At 44.2% G+C, this 17,718-nt stretch overlaps 1 protein-coding gene across 24 annotated transcripts in view; it reads right to left on the bottom strand.

Moving 5' to 3' along the window:
• ssbp4 (single stranded DNA binding protein 4) overlaps positions 1-971 on the bottom strand; it is a 75,923-nt gene extending 74,952 nt beyond the window's left edge. For all 24 annotated transcript variants that reach the window (XM_071541599.1, XM_071541592.1, XM_071541606.1 and 21 more), the window contains exon 1: positions 845-971. In XM_071541599.1, coding sequence (XP_071397700.1) covers positions 845-900 — 56 coding nt within the window. In that variant the 5' untranslated portion in view covers positions 901-971. The remainder of the gene's footprint in view (positions 1-844) is intronic.
• Positions 972-17,718: the final 16,747 nt, after the last annotated feature.

Raw genomic sequence — 17,718 nt, 5'->3', positions numbered from 1 at the left:
TTAAATATTCCAAAACACAGCCATCAAGAATTACATATGATCCCATCAGACATCAATCAATCATGTCCAATATTATAAACACGACCTACTGTAATAATAACAGCTAATGTATAGGGCTGCATGACTGAGTTGCTCTCCTACATGTGAGTGGATGCTAAAAAGTTTACCACTGCTGTATGACTACTGAATGGGACAAAACTTTTCTCTTCAATGCCAGGTTTGATTGCGCCGGCATTACGCTTCAAAATAAACAGCGATATCCTAAACAAGCCGGGCATTTCTATTACATCCACGAGCCTCTGAAACACGTAATAATAATGAAAAAATATAAAGAGCTTCATCTGCTAAAGTTCACACGAGATGTCCGTGCAGTCTCTCCGTAGCACCGACAAGTAAATAAACCGACACATTTTCAGTCAAGAAAAAGGCGAAATCAACCTTGCTGCAAAATGTGCTTCTGCGACTTTTATTGATGCAGAAGCGCATTGTAATATATCAAAAAAATATATATAACGTGCTGCTACATTGTTACTCCGCAGTAGCTAGGCATGGACAAGTCCAGAAGTCTCCTGTCCGGTGTGTGCGTTTGCACAAACACACAATATTAGTAAATATCCCCCGCAAGAACGCAAAAGTGCAACCAAGAAAGGTTAAAAAAAAAAAAAAAAAAAAAAGTTAAAGAGACGCACCTCTAAGTGGTGGAGGTGGGGGGTGGGGGGGCACCGCACTCAGGAGCGCTCTTAAGTACAGTACACACCTTTTAAATTACAGTACCTAGTTTAGAAAGTTGGACTCCCCCCGTCACAAGCAGGTAAAACTCTTAAATAGTGCATAATTCACTTACTTTTCTCTCGCTTGGCTATCGGAAGGGACGACAGCTCCTTTACCTTTGGCGTACATGCTGGATTCTGTTTTAAGACTTTTACCCCACTCAACACCTGTCAAAGAAAGCAGCCAGGAAAACGCTCCATCTCCATAGCTACCCCTTTAGTGTTTTTCCTCCCCCCTCCTCCTCCTTCTCTCTCTCTCTCTCTCTCTCTCTCTCTCTCTTTTTTTTTTTTTTTTTTTTTTTTTTTTTACATCTCCAACATTGGCCACAAATCAGGCACAGTTTCTATTGGGGGGACTTGAAACCGTCCTCTGTTGGATTTTTTTTTTTCCCCTCCTCAGCCGCTCTTCCGCAGACCCGCCCGTCCTCCCTCTGCTGCGCAACGGTGGGGGCTCCTTAAAGGGAAACGCACACTTCTTGTTTACTGACCTCAGAAACATGAGGAGAGAGAGAGAAGGAGAGAGAGAGAGAGAGGGGGAGAGAGGGAGTGAAAAGCAGGCTGGGTAGAGGCTCTGCACTTTGGGCCCTCCTTTTGGGCAATTGGTAAATAGCTGTTATGCTTTTTCCCCCTCAAGAAATCCCAAGACTTTGTCTCCAAGTGCCGTCAAAGGTTTTGGGGGGAGTTCATTCGCACTAATGAGGACACACTACCCTAATTTTTTAGGATATTTGCACATATTGTTACCCACAGGGGTGTAGTGGAGCGTAAACCCACGTAAACTCAGTTTTACCCATCTTTTTTTTTTAATTTCTGGAGTAAAGTGTAGGCTACCCATCTTTTAGGGATAAATTCGTAGCGTACATCACAGCAAGTAGTGTTGAAGAGGATAGGGCCTTTTAAGGAAACAAAGCATTAATTAATGGTTTTCTGAACATGTAACTGATTTTTGTTTATGCTGTTGGTTGTTTTCCTTATGATAATCACCAACTGGAGGTCATAGTTTACCCACCTTGTTATTTACCATTACTTCACTGATTACCTGAGAAATAATCATTGTTGATGAAGCAGTGATGAATTCAGTTTAGAAATAAGCAACTGAGGTTTACTGAACCAAATTTCCGAGCAGCTGAAGGAAACGTGTTCTTCTGTTATTCCGATTATGAAATAATCGCAAATGGAATTGTTAGATGTGGATCCACGAGCGATGAGTTAATCAAGGGCGTTCATAGTTATCACAGGGGAGGCTTGAGCGCCGGTCTCCTGCGCCAACCCAAACTCACTGTTCTGCATAGAGCAGTCCCCCCGCAGTCGGAGAGCAGTGCTTGTACTGTAAATTTCATGTCTCGCACAAGGCTGCTGTCCTGATGAGATCTCATATGCTCCAAGATTTGTTGTCAGCTGAAAGCGGATGGGTTATTATCCGTTCCAACAGAGAAACCCAAGTGACCTGAGGGCAACCCATTTTCCCTGACACTCTGACGCCATTTACAAAGCAGTGGTAGGTAAGTGGCACATCGGTCAACTATGTAGCTACAGTATTATAGTATTAGTCCAAGATTAGTAATTCATATTGCCAAATGGGACCTGCTCTGCATAATATCATCTATGATTAACTATTAGATCCTCGAGGTGAGACAAGTTTATGGCATTTGCAGCTAGGCCCGGAGCCAGGATGTGTTCAAGATCTTTCACTTTTAATATTTTTTTTAGCATGCTTACTTATCAAGCTAGTTCAATGCTTCTGTGAAGAGATCAGCGCACGATACGGTGCTGGCTACAGGAAAGAAACACAAGGCAGGAACCATCTCTGAAGTGAATCATTTCTTTAGACTGTTTGAAATTTTGACAGCGTGTCTCTGTCAGGGAAACTGACAGTTTTGGGTGTTATTTTTCCGTTTAAACTAGCATAATGCCACGCGCTTGACGTAGAAAGTTAATAACCGTTAGTCCATCTAATAAGGTGATACATGTTTGACGTAAAAATAATATAATAATATATAATAATTTTAATATAATATGTAATATGTAGCAATAGTAACCACACCTTGCAGAAATATGCCATATGTCATTCATCAACATGGATTTACAGTATACTGGGTTAGGGTGAAAAAGGAATGAATGCGAGAAAATACAGTATGTCAGTGCCAGGAAGAGCTGTCTACAAGTTAACTTGCCATCACTGTCTTTCTCTGTCACTCTCTCTCTCTCTCTCTCTCTCTCTCTCTCTCTCTCTCTCTCTCTCTCTCTCTCTCTCCCTCTCTCTTTTGGGTGGCCTTTCACTCTCTGGCCAGCAGTGCGGCTGCCGAGCCAGGAACCGCTAAACCCTCTCTGGTAACAGTCGGGGACTTTCTTTACCGTGACATACAATGTGTGAAACGCTCTCTGTGCTCTGCTCCGGTCTGCAGAGGGTTGACTGACTCCCAGCTCGCCTTTCCAATAAAGACCTTCATGTTATTGTTATGCAACAGCTTCAGCGGTGAGGATCCACGTTTGACATGCAGGTATCCAGTAGCCCCCGCTCCTCCCATCAGCCTGCTGCACGGGAAGGAAAAACACAATAAGTTGCAGTCCGACAGACCGACAGAGGAATTCCCCCAGCCCCTGCCATTGTGAGGCCAAATTATAATTAATCACAGGTTGAATAATTCAATGCCGAGCCAATGGATGCCTTTCTCAGCCCATTTCTCGGCACCTGCCTCAGGAGGGGTCCCTGGAGTGTGTGTGTGTGTGTGTGTGTGTGCATGTGTGTGTGTGTGTGTGTGCATGTGTGTCTGCGCTAGCGTGCCTTGTGTATCGTATGTGTGTACATGCAAGTGTGTGCAAGTATGTGTTTGCTGTGTGTGTGTGTGTGTGTGGGTGTGGGTGTGTGTGTGTGGTGGAGGAGCCTCTCTGGGGCCAGTGAGCGAGGAACACACAACCCCAAAACAACCAAACACAAGGCAGCAGTGAAACCTCCGCCCTACAATCCCTATGAGTCAGCCTTGACTCACTGTGACCCCCTGATCCATCTCTTCTCTGCTCTTCTCCTTCATTCTCAATCCCTCTTTCTTTTCCTCCTCCTTGACATCTTGACTTATAGAAGAGAGACGATGCATTTAAACGCATCATTGAGAGCAGAATTCATGGGGAAAAATACTCAGATAGCTCTTTTCCCCCCTCTCTTCCTTTTCCTTCTCCCACGTACAACCTCTCCGAATTAAATCATTATCAAAACAGAACATAAAGTTTTTATTGCACAGGGGGGATGAGTAGGTTAAATCAAATGCAATGCAACTGATTGGGTCAAGAACCTCAACAGGTTGGAGGAATTGCGTGAATGTGTGTGTGTGTGTGTGTGTGTGTTTGAGAGAGAGAGAGAAACAGTGGGGTTGTGTGCGTGTGTGTGTGTGCGGGAGTGTGTGAGAGCGATGGGGGAGTAAGTGTATGTGCATATGGTAGAACCATTGATGTTAATCCTGTCTTACATGTAAGCGTGAAATTTACACAGGATTATAACTGCAGAGAGAAATCAATCAATAAGTCATTCAGCCATTGTTAATATAAAACCCCGAGCACGGCATATTTAACTTTTGACTGTCATTCCATCGCTGAATCGACACCAGTGTCTCAAGATCCTGCTGCTCCAAACAGGTTTTATTGTGTTGCTGCGTTTGAATAATGCTCAGCATAAGGTATTTACTTTTTAATTGCAAAAACTACACTTCTCAGCAAAGACCATAGAAAATACTGAGCATGTAGGAAATTGTATACAACAGTAAAAAAAAAAAAATAAAAAATAAAAAAGCCATCTGCACACAGCCTTGATAAACATCTACTCCTGTTGAAAGATTTTTGAGGCTGCAAGCTCTTGCTTACATAACTTCAAGCAGTCTGTTATCCAGATATGAACCTGTCTGTCTGCCTGTCTGCCTGTATGTCTACCTACCAGCTGTTATGTCTGTCCGCCTGCCTTCCTGTCTGTGTGTCCGTCTGTCTGTTTGATTTGCGTCATTCCACTTGGTCACCAAGTTCGTCTGTGCCATTTCCAAACACCCCCCACCCTCCCCACCCTCATCCATCTGACACCCAGTGGCCACTGCGGTCTTCTACTGTAATGAAGAAAGATTCCACGCTCTTCAGCGCTCCCATAATTAGAGACAAAGGACGAAAGGTTTGGCACTTGTTGCTTTTGTCAGGCATTGTGCGCTTTCTCCGCAGATACAGGTTGCAGCCAGACATGAAAGAAATAATAAAAATCCATCTCCTATATCTTTCCAGACAGCCTCGTGAACATGTTCAAAGTCATTGCAAAGTTTGAAAATATTATTCTGTATATCGCATTTGACACAGCAAAAGCCTTAATGGCTGGAACGCATCTGTGTTACATTTTCCCTTTTTTCTTTTTAACTTGTATATGGCATAACTTCAGATCTGCCAGTGACTCTGAAGCCACCTTGCCAACAAAAGTACCTTGGAGGCTGAGAAGATGAGGCCTCAGCTACGTTAATTACTCTACTCATGGCTTCATTATATTTAATTTTTTCAGTCTGTTTAAATGCTGTGGTTGTTGAAAGGTTGGAAAATAGGATTTGATGTGTTATAAATTGACCCTGGTCTGCTGTGTACAGCAATGCAGTCTGGTCCGCTGTGGTGCGGAGAGCAGCCTGGATGTTACGATAACTCAAGTCCTCCACTCTTCTTCTCTGCCTGCTCACTGCGTCCCTGTACCTTTAAGAAATAAAGGAGAGAAGGGAAGGAGAGAGAGGCTGGGGAGAGGTGCAGAGGCAGAGAGAGAGAGAGAGAGAGAGAGAGAGAGAGGCGGTGGTAATGTTCTCATGTGTTTTCTTTCTGTGGGAAGTGGCACAGCCCCACCACAGCATACACACACATATGCACATACACATGCATGAACACACGCCCGCCCGCCTGACACACACACACACACACACACACCAACACACACACACAGGCAACCAACACATTTTTCTATGTGTTAGTGAGGGTCTCTCTTCTCTCACAGCCAGAGGAAGGAGAGTCATTTTGTTGACGACCATATTCCACTACTGTGATCCCATCTTACTGTGTGGAACAGCAGGGAGAGAAAGGAAGGGACAGCATAGACGGGAAGTGAGACAGGGAGAGAGGGACAGAGAGGGGGACAATTACTTTGGGGGGGGGGGGGGGGGGGTTACCATAACAGAATGAACAGGATTGAAGGGATAGCATGGTGGAAAAAGAGGAAAAGAAAGAGAAGACAGAGAGAGATCAAGCAGCAGAGAGAGAAACGCAGACAGACATTTTGAGAGTGAGATTTTGTTTTGTTGGAGAGTGAATGACACCAGATGGGTCCCTGCAGTGAAGTATTGATATTGTTCCCACTACAGGAAATTCCTTTGTCACTGATACATCGCAGTGATACAATACAGACAAACATGGCTATAATGTCACCGCCAGTAGATTCCCTCTGCTCCTCGGCGATAACTGTGAGGAAGAATTGCTCTGGATTTTTCCAGTGCGGCTTCCTGCTTAGTTTTAGATGGGAACCACAAACAGCTAGCCCAACCCGACAGACCCACACTGAAACATGTGGTTTCATCCTATGCCTGCTTTCCCTCCTCTCTCTCTTTCTCTCTCTCTCTGTCCATCTCTCTCTCCCCCTCTCCTCCCCCTCCATTATCCATTACCGCCGTGCTCCACCCTGCCATCCTCCCTCCGTCCCTCCTTCCCCACCACCGGAATATATTGGCTTTGCTTTCCTCAGACGGAGAGTCAAATTACCATGACAGTGCTGAGGAAGACGGCGGGCCACGGTCGGCCCAGAGTGAGTGCGAAGCGAGAGTGGCAGCTAGCTGTTCCTTTAACAGGCTTTGTGGTACCCAGATCCCCTAAGCTGGACCCGGAGGGGCATGGCAAACCGCAGTCACACTCAGATAAGGACCGGCCCGGCGGTGGCACAGGGAACACACGCCGCCCGCTGACTCGCAGACGTGGTGAAATTGCATCATCGGCGTGAAGGCGGCCACCACCCCAAAAAACGCCTCGGTGGAACCCGCAAAAACACACCGTGCCAAGTCCCTCCTCCTCTTCTCCCACCCCCACTCTCCATTTAGCTCTCTCTCTCACTCTCTCTCTCTCTCTCTCTCTCTCTCTCTCTCTCTCGCTAATACCACCCCTCATTTCCCTCTCCCTCCCCCCTCTGCCTCTGTCACATTTTTTATTCACTTCTCTGTTCCAAAACATGCACATGAGCACGCTTGCCAGCATGCGTGCCCACACTAGCGCGTGCATACATTCCGCATCACAGTTTGTCTCCGCTGCATGTCTCCCACGCGCCCTTATACACTACTGCCAGCCAGCACCGAGCACTGTGACCTCCCACTGCCCCGAGGGCTGTGTGTGTGTGTGTGTGCGTGTGTGTGTGTGTTTGTGTGTGTGTGGTGGTGGGGGGATGGGGTTTAAGCAGACGGGTAATGGGGGTTGTCACACCAGGGAGTCAGGGAGAGACTGTTGTCTGCTCCTCTGTGCCCTACAGAGAGGACTGGTGCTATTATGAACAACCACCGTCATTCACTCCCCTAGCTTCACATTGTACAAGCCCATGCCTTCGGTGGTGAAGCTACACATCACACAGAGCGAACGAAAATACCTCCAACCTCCAACTTTCGAGGCATTACATTTTTTTGCTTCACTTCAGAACTACCAGTATGAGTCACTTCTGATATCAGATTTTTCTAAAACGTATGGGAAATTCCATGCATTGCTGCAATACCTTGCAAAGCTTTCATGATCTTTTCGGTGATAGCTTGTCTGACACCTGGAAAGAAAACATGACAAAGCAATCGCAGCAAGGACGCTGTAGTATCAAGTGGTTACGCACAGTAGTTTATATTTATAAAAAAAAAAAAAAGCAGCGATGGGGAGAGAGAAACAATGGAGTGAGACTAATGTGTTGTCAGCTGCACTTTGTTCCGGGGGACTTGTCAGCTGCTTGTACATTAGACCAACTTGGCTAAACTGCATGTGATACGAACCATGGGGTCACCAAAGGGACAGTAGTCGACACGAGAGCTGTGGGTGGGGGTGAATGGGGGGTGGGGTGGAGTTGGGGGGGGGGGGGGGGGCAGAATGGATTGTGATCCTGTCAGCGTAGAGGTGGGTGAGGGATGAGGTGGGGTGGGGTGGGGAGGTTGGAGGGGAGGGGGGGTGGTCGGGGGACTCAATGATATGAATAATACCACAGAAAGTAAACAGCCATTCTTAATGTTCTTAACACCTACACCAGCAGACTGGCAGATAGCGATGGTGGGAGGGAGGGGAGAGAGACCTAGAAAGAGAGAGAGAAAGAGAGCGAGAGAGAGAGAGAGAGAGGGAGGGAGACAGAAACTAACACAGAGAGGGAGACACAGAGACAGACTTTTTTTTTTTGTCTGAGTTTGCCTAATTTTTTTAAGCTCCCAAAATAGCCATGGTGGGATGATGAATTTAGAGCTCCCTGTGTTGTCAGGAGGGTGGGATGGAGGTATTGTTTGGTTCTCTTCCCCTCCCTCCTTCTCCTCAGACTTAAACATCTCGATAAACCCACGGGAGCCTGTCTCTCGCATGAACCCTGCTCCTGCTTTAAATTGCACTGTAAAATCTTGAAGTCTAAAAGAAGGCAGCGGGGATGGCATGCTGAAGCTTTTGTCTCAGCGCGCACCATTGTGAAGAGTAAAATCAAAGCTGAGCCAACGCCATGGGACGCCTGGGGAATGCCACCACAGGCTCCACACTGAGGTGGAGGCTCTGCAAGATGCTCACCAGGGCTTTTTGGGCTATATGAGAAAAGCATCCTGGTGAGTGTGAGTGTGTGTGTGTGTGTGTGTGTGTGTGTGTATGTGTGTGTGCGTGTATGTGCGTGTCAGTAAGGTAGCATCCTCTCTCTCTCTCTCCCCCAGCGTCACTCAAAGTGGCTCAAACTAAAAACGGATGTTTTAAGAAGTGAGGAGGAAATGAGGAGGGATTTTGTGTCTTGCTGTGACTGTATTTCTATGCGCGCGCGCACGTGTGTGTGTCTGTCTGTCTGTGTGTGTGTGTGTGTGTGTTTCTGCATGTGTGCACGTATGCTTGAGCACATGCGTGTATGTTACATGGAAGGGGGTGTAAGCCTTGCAGAAAATAGGTTGACGTGACCTACATATCCATGTGGCTCCTTATTAGCATATACCCTTATTTCACATACACACACTCACGTGCGGGTACACATGCACACGCGCACAAACACACACGCACAAACACACACACACAGACGCACACACGCCAGATCACAGTGACTTGTGTCATAGAGACAGCCAAGAAGAAGGCTATTTACATTATTTGCATTGTGTCCTTTGTTTGCCTTTAACCGCCTCAACACCAGACCAGATGGCACTCTCTCAAACCAGCCTCACCCTCGCTGCCTGACACACACACACACACACACACACACACACACACACACACACACACACACATGTGCATGGTAGATGGACATCATGAATGAATGTGTGAGCAACCCTGTGGCCAACAATGGATGTTTCCATTTTGAGGATTGCATAGCAAACAATTTACACGATGATGCTGATCCTCCAGTGAACCTTATCATATACGGCCGACACTCTGGTGTAGTTATACAGATTAATACACTAAACCACTGCAATTACAAGATAAATCAAGACGAAACTAATGTATGTGTTTACATTTCAAAAGAAAGAAAGGGATATTGGGTGAAAACCACCAAACAACCAAACAACATAATGAAGTGGTTTGTGATTCACTGTTTTACCAACATTGAACGTCCGTTCGTCAGGCTTTATTCATAAAATCCTTTAAACACACAAATGCAACTCAACAACAGGAGATTTTCAGAAATCTCTGAGCCTGGTTCACTGTTTCACTGTTTCAGACCCCTGAGCGGTTTCTCTCTCTCTCCCTCTCTCTCTTTCTCTCACTCTCTTTCCCTTTCTCCACTGTCTTTCTCTGCTCTTTTCCCTCTCTCTCCCTCATTCCTTCTCTCTCTCTCTCTCTCTCTCTCCCTCCTCTCTGTCCTCCCTCTCCCTCTCGTCCTTGCCCCCGCCCTCTCTCTCTCCTGCTCTCTCTGTCCCTCACTTCATCTCTCTTTCTCCCTCTCTTCTCTCTCTCCCTCTCCTCTCTCTCTCTCTCTCTCTCTCTGCAGAGCAGCCATCCCCAGGACAACTATTAATCAGAGGCAGAAATGATAGATGTTTTGCTCACCAGCAATGCCATCTATTTTGCCTAAGTACAAACAGTAGATGTGCTGCGCATATTTATTACTAAAAAACCCGTGGCTCAAGAGAACATACACACACACACACACACATATTCACACATTTACACATGCATAAACGCACACACACACACACACACACACACACACACACACAAACACATATTCCTCTCTTCTGTAAACAGCCTCCGCCACAGTGACGCAGAATCCAGAATTAAATATAACAAATACTGCTCTCTGCATTTTTGTCTCTGCTTGTGTTTGTGTGTTTCTGTGTGTCAGTGTGTGTGTCATGGCACCTTGCTGCTCCTTCAGCCATGATGATTAAGCAATGCAATGTGCTGTGGTCATTGTTTGGTGCAGCATCTCTTTAAATTACTTCTGTAAGAGGCATCAGTGAGTCAGAAGACTCTAACATTCGTTTATAAATAGCGCGTCCCACAAGGTATGAATTTATTGATATGAATCATTCACTGTCTGAAGCACCATACCAATTCACTGATCTGCATTTTTTCTTTCAAAATGAACTAGGCATTCTGTAAATATGAAGTCACCCACCAGAAATTTGGAAGTAATTTTTGAACAGGTAAAGAGCGTGGAGCAGCCTTGCTTCATTCACTTGAGAACGATCTGGAGAAAGTCACTGATGCTTTTATCTCCTTGGGTTTAGACTCCTGTAACTCTCTTTATTCTGACATCAACCAAAAGTGTCTTTCACGTCTCCAGCTTGTTCAAAATGCTGCAGCTAGGATTTTAACTTTTAAGATTTTACTGATCACTTTAAAAGCATGGTTAGGTCTGGCCCCAAGCTATATCGCAGACCTTTTAACCCGCTGTGAGCCAGTATGCAGCCTCAGATCGTCAGGCAGGGCCCTTCTGGCTGTTCCCCAGTCTAAAGGTAACTTTAGACTAAAGGTGGCTGGGCTTTTGCCACCAGGGCCCCTTTGGGACGGCTGTGGAACGACCTGCCTGAGGAGCTTACGCTAGCAGAATCAGTATCACCTTTTAAATCACCTCTTAAAACTTATTTTTATAGGCTTGCTTTTATGCGATGTCTTTTATCCTATTATTGTGCTTGCCAGCAGGGCAAGCATCTACATCTAGATCCCTCTGGATCTGCTGAAGTTGCTAAGTGACTGTAGGATTTTTATTAGGTCCTTGTTGAACTGTGCATGTCTGAGATGCAGTGGTAGTAACTTTCATAGGCCATCTGATGGCCCTAGTGTAAGACCAGTCTGAAGATACAACACTGCGTTACAAACACTGTTGTAAAAAGACGTAACATAACAATAGATGCAGTCCCTAATAATCATTCAAAACTATCACTCAACACATGAAATTAATCAGCTTTATTGAAAATTACTTCATTTTCTTTGTGAATTTCAATTGCTACACCGTCAGTAATACTTAATACATTACAAACTGCTACCCTACACAAATCTTGTGTATTGGCAAACTTCAACAACTATAAACTAACAATGATTACACTAGTTAACTCCTATATAACCAATTGATATGATGAACGTCTATTCTTCCAATATAGGACAGCGAGTGGTCAGTGAAAAAACTGTGACTCTAAAGTGCCCATGAAGTGAACTCCCATTACTTTTACTTCCTGGAAAACAGAGTATATTTTATGGTGACCTCATGCTGCACCAGTAGGCGTAAATATAAATTCCAACCAACAAAACCTTCAGATTTTTGAACAACCCCACCCCTCCGCACCTCTCCCATCAAATAAGATTGCTTTTCTCTCCCAGACTGATATTCCATTGGTTTAGAGTTTTTAATGATTCCTCCCTGCATTATGTCCCGCCCCAATATCCAGTTTCAACAGGAAATGCATCAAATCAAAGAAGTAAGGATGCCTTTCATGGGGTCTTTAAATGACTAAATAAGTATAATATCCACACTCCACAACCTAACCTCCATAATCTGATCAAATGCAACCTCATCCCATTTCCCAGAATGCTTTCAACAACCCCCAGAGAACAGGCGTGAACTTGTTGCATTCAGCTGTGGGTTATACATGTAGGTGGAGAGAGCAATAGAGATAATTATAGCAATAGTGATAGAGTGATAGAGTGATAGAGATAGCATAGTAAGAGCAAGAGACTGAGAGTTTTTCCAGTTGTGAAAAAGCAAGATTTACACCTAGTCAAAACGCCCCACACTGGCTCCCAATTCATGCCAGATGTGACTTCAAGGTGCTTCTGCTAACATGTAAAATATTACATGGGCTTGCAACATCCTATTTATCAGATTTCATTGCACCATATACACCAGCACACGCCTTCAGAATGCAAGACGCTGGCTACTTATCTATCCCAGCAGTCAAAAACAAAACTGCAGGCAGCAGAGCTTTTTCATACAGCACTTCCAATTCTTTGGAGCAGCTTCCCTGTTGCGAATACAGAGGCAAATTCTACTGATGTCTTTAAAGTCAGACTTATTTATTTTCATTATCATTTGGACAACTTACAACTAGCTTTGCACAATTACTGGGAGTGACTCATACTGGTCTAACCTTCATCGATTAAGGTTAGACCAGTTAGTTAGCACTACTTCAGGTTCGTGCCAATGAGAATAGTGTTTGCATGTCCTGTTTTCCCGGTCTGTGTGCACCTGTTCATTCATGTTGGTCGTGTTTGTTTGTGTGCGTGAGAGTAAGCGAATGAGTTTGTCTGCTGTGTGTTTGGGTGCGTCTTCTATCTCTTTTCATTTCAGTTCAGGGCAGCGGCTGGCCAGTGTCGCCGTCTTTCCACCTCCTCCTCCCTCCTCGCCTCCACTGGTAGTCGTTGTCCAGAGTGACTGAGACGCTCCAGTGTTGCCAACTCTTTTCCAGGGAAAGTAGCTATTGGCTGCTCAAAAAGTCTGTAGAAGTTGACAGATGATGTCATCCGCTAATTTGCTTAGCAATATATTTGCTACAGTTCCCACTCTTAGCAGAGGGAGGGGGCTACACTGTGCATGTGAAGCGCTGTGATCATCAGACCTCTCTGGATTAGACAAGCAAGTAGCACAAATCGGCATCAGCCTCAGATTTCCCACCAAATGCTTTGGGAGTCAACACATTAACATTGTTGCTCATGGGCAGAAAAAGTCACTAGATTTGTTGGCAGCCACTCTTGAGAAATACAGTTGCCAGGGTATTCTGAAAAGTCGTAAAATCTTGGTTGGTCGCACATCCAGACGTTTCAGCGTATTTCGTTTCTGTTCCATTCTTGGCATGCTTGGCATTGCACACTTGACCATCCTGTAAGGGGGAATTCCTCTCTAACAGGGCTTTCCCAAGGCTTCATACCTGTGATTTTTTTGTGGGAGTTTATCTTTGGTTTCATTGTAGGTCTAAGGTTGGGGGATTTCATTTTCATTTATTGTTTCATAACGTGGGTGTTGTGAAACCCTTGTAACTATGATTACAGGAAAATAAACATGACTTCACTTAAATTAATTTATGAGTGTGATGTTTGCTTTTATTTTATTGTTAAATTAGATTGTAAACTCTCTTTAAAAAAAAAGTCCTACATAAATTAAGTATTTTATGATTATGATTACGATTATGATTATAATTACATTTTTTATTTTATTTTATCATAGGTGTCATTTACACTGGGGACGCTGGGGACATGTCCCCACCACTTTTAGAAATGGCCGATTTTGTCCCCATCACTTTTTAAAAGCATAATTTGTTAAAAATCTTCTGAAAAATAGCTTGCGCCAAGAAATGTTAACTAACAAATGAGAACGCTCTGAGAGGTTTATTTGCACAATAAGAAAACATACAATGCAATGTAAATATAGAAGAAACAAATGCGCATTGTCCAAAAAAAGTAACATAAGCCTAAAAAAAAAAAATTTTCTCGCCGTAATTATCTACTCTGACCTCATACCGATCCTCCCATTACAATGCCTAAAATCGCATATGTTGAAGACCGTTCAAAAAATGTTTTTTCATCCGAGCCCTTATGTCCCCACCACTTTTCAACACTAAGTGACGCCCTTGTATTTTATAGATTTTGGCTACCTCATCATGAGTGAAATGGTTCTAATTGTTCGTGTTCTTTTTCTGATTTTTTCTTTTTCACTGGATTGGAAATGGTTTTGTTGGAAAGCATAAAGTAGCTTGTATATTGCACCAGGTGCATATGCAGTGGTGATAAGGGACGTCACCCACTTCTGTCTCTCACCGTCACGCTATAGGGGTTCGGTCTGTTTTCTGCCCCACACTAATGATTTAATTGTTCTATATAGTAACAGAATCACCTTAACATGAAGTGGGATGGTGGAGGGTTTGGAATTGTGCATGCATGTGTGTTTGTGTGTGTGTGTGTGTGTGTGTGTGTGTGTGTGTGTGTGTGTGTGTCAGTTTGGCATGACTAACGAGGATTTAGCTGGAACAAAGAGGCGTATCAGAACCACAGTGTTGGCTATGAGGGAGGCACAGTCGTAGCTACAAGATACATACGCCAGTGATTGGCCGAGGCAACACAGCCCACTCCTGAAGAATGCTTCCCCCCCTGGCTGCCTGCCTCGCTGGCTGGCTGGCTGACTAGCTGCCTGCCTGGGTATTAATTGAATGGACCGTTCCGTGTACAAGAATATGACACATGCTCTATGTGTCGGAGGAGCAGTGTCAAATTACCGTTGGGGTGGGGGGATGGGTGGAGCAGGAAGAAGGAGAGACGAGGGGGGGAGGGAGGAGGACGAGGAGGAGGATAGGGAGGAAGGAGCGAGGGGCCGAGGGGAGAGAGCAGACGAGAGAGAGGGAGGGCGCAGGGAGGGAGAGGGGAGCGGAGGGAGGGGTAAGAAGCAAGAGAGAGGGGAGTGGGATGGAGAAGGGAGAAGAGATTAAGACCTATGGTGATCCGCTGGCTTATGCTAGATTAAAAGTGAGAGACTGGGAATGGTATATAGGGGGTTGAGGGCTGCTGGTGGGATATCATTGTCACACATGCACTCATAACATATGCCGTTTAATGGGCGCTTTTGTTCAAAGCGCCTTACAGTGCCATGAATGCATTCATTTTTGGTAAAGGCGGCCCCAGTGGGAATTGAGCCCCTGATCAGTCCCTTCACTTTAAAGTCACAATTAAAGGACATTTTGAGAGCATCTTGCTTAACTTAATGCATTTCCGGTTGAAACAGGATATAGGAGCGGGACATAACTCGGGGAGGGATCATTCAAAAGTCTAAACCAATGGGATATCAGGGAGAGACAGGCAGTTATTTAATGGGAGGAGCAGAAGGGCGGGATCGTAATGCAATTGTTTTATTGATTGGAATTTTATTTACACCTACTGGTATGCAATGAGGTAACCATGTTATTCAGGAAGTAAATGTAATGGGGTTGTGATATAAAAAATACTAGAAATAGAACTAGAAAATCAAAATTTTGTTAAAATTTGGGGGATTTATTGGTAATTAGGTGTATATTATCACATGGAAAACAACAAGGTGAAAAAGTAATTTTTTGTTTCACTGTGACTTTAAGTAGGCGCCAACCATCCCAGTCTCTCTGTGCTGATAAAGATACAGCTTGCCTGCCTGTCTTTCTGCCCTACTGCCCCCAACACCCACACCCATCGCCCAAAAAACTGCACCCCAATACATAAGCCACTCCCTAGACTGATTTCATCAGCATGTCTGATGTAGGATGGACTGTTACGTCTGATTCTAAGACTAAATCAGGCCAAGTTCTCCTCCCTTAATGACTTACTCACCCATGACCACATTTGCATGACTGAAAACCCTGTTTCTCAGAATCAGTCATGCAATGGACCCCAAGACAAAAACGGACGTCTTGGCGAAGGTTGAGGTAAGCCAACAGTATACAGAGTATCGATAATGAGGACACAAACCTCAACTAGACTCTGGAGCCCGTCTCAGTATGCCAGGATTTGTCCAAGTAGATAAATCAGAAATAATTGCCTGGTTCCCCTACATTTCCTGGCCGCACTGAATGGAGATGAGGGGCCACAACACAATACGATCAGACATCAGTCACTCCTTCACGGGTCAGTGGCTGAAACAATAGGGAATTCAGGGTAATTGTTTACCATATTTTTGGAAAAGGGACAGTATTTTTTCTTTCTTTTTGTCCAAATCAAGATCTCAATTTGGTCAATTTGAGGGGCGGAGATAATATGGAACTCTGCATCCTAATTATCAGGTTTTCTCTCTCGGCCAATCCTGGCTCAGTATCAGCCACTTTATACATATGGCTGTCAAACTCTTCATATGGAATAATGGCATGTAGGCCTACAAAAGTTTGGAAACTGCTGGGATCTGGGTTCACATCAATAACATGATATCTGTCATTGGTTGCAAACAAGACACTGGTAGCAGACATACTGTGCCTGTTAGCACTGTATGGCATTTCAAACTGTCAAAAATTTCAAAATGTCACAAAAGTTACAGAAAAGTCTCTCAGAAAAACCAGACCAGAATAAACTAGTCTAAGTGACAGTTGCATAACAGAACTGTTTACTTTAGAAAACAAATATGGGAGTGTCTGTGTGTGTGTTTTTTTTCTTTTTTTTATGTTACAGAAATCTAAAGAACATAAAGTACACTATCTATGCAAAACAGAAAAATTGCTTTTCAAAGCCTTTGTTTTCATGTCAGTATTGGGTCAACAATGGCTGACCAAGGGGAGCCATAAACAGGGAGAAGACGGGATGAGAGGAGCGGGACAAATGGTGTATGGAGGGCTGAAATGGAGTGAATCACCTTTTACAGGGTCCTGCCTCAGCGCTCCTGGTTGATTGAACAGATCAACTGGGTTCAGCTTGACAGAGTGAAAGAAACAGAGAGAGAGAAAGAGAGAGACAGATTTATCAGTGCAGGGATGTGGTCCTACTGTATGTTACCCAAGTAGTAAATCATAGTGTTAACACCTTCAGGGTAAGGGTTGGGTTCACCCTCGCTGCCAACAGCAAAACCTCTGCCAAATGGCACATAGCATCATGATCTGCTTTAACAGACAGGAACACATTACGGTTAGGGGTTAATTCATGTTCAGGTAAGTCAATTCAGAGAAAGCAAAACTGGAGTTGCAAAATTCAGGGAATGAAATATGAACCTCAAGTCATTTGTAAATTATTGAGAATATTTGCTTCAAAGGTTAGATGCAAGAGACACTTCTTTAACAGAGCAAATGTTAAGTGAATTGCCCTCAACCCAGGAACACACAGAACAGAACTGATGAGATTTGTTCCATTTATTCAACACAAACTCAAAATTTAAGAAATCCTTTGCAAATCTGGTAAAGGATAATAGGTAGCTGAAGTCCTTGGCTGACAAAATGATAAGATTTGAAAGGGTAATTCCAGCCATGGTGGATGTTAAGCACGTTGTGAAGTGATCTCTGGGATGAAGAGTGCAAAAACACCACAGCAATGACCGCCTAACACCAAAGATGACATTTTAGAGATATCAAGTGATATTGAATGATATCGAAATACTTTTACTATCCTTGCCCTGAGGTTTAAAGGAGGGTTTTGTCCTTAAACACATTGCTTCAGGATTTGTTGTGGTTCTCTGAGACTTTCATTGCTGCCTTAATTTGTCAGATATTAGCTCTTTTTCTCTTAACTTCACGAAAAGCTCTGTTCACAGTACTAAGCTTATTAAACAACTTATTAACTTGAAAAACGATTTACTCCCACCAAGATCCCACTGTGACTTTTTTGGCCATGCAATTAT

The sequence above is a fragment of the Centroberyx affinis genome, unplaced genomic scaffold, assembly GCF_046629955.1.
Source record: "Centroberyx affinis isolate AG114_WGS23_722 - 3 ecotype Tasmania unplaced genomic scaffold, CSIRO-AGI_Caff_v1 ptg000220l_1, whole genome shotgun sequence".
Lineage (NCBI taxonomy): Eukaryota > Metazoa > Chordata > Actinopteri > Beryciformes > Berycidae > Centroberyx > Centroberyx affinis.
This window is presented reverse-complemented; position numbering and strand designations above follow the sequence as displayed.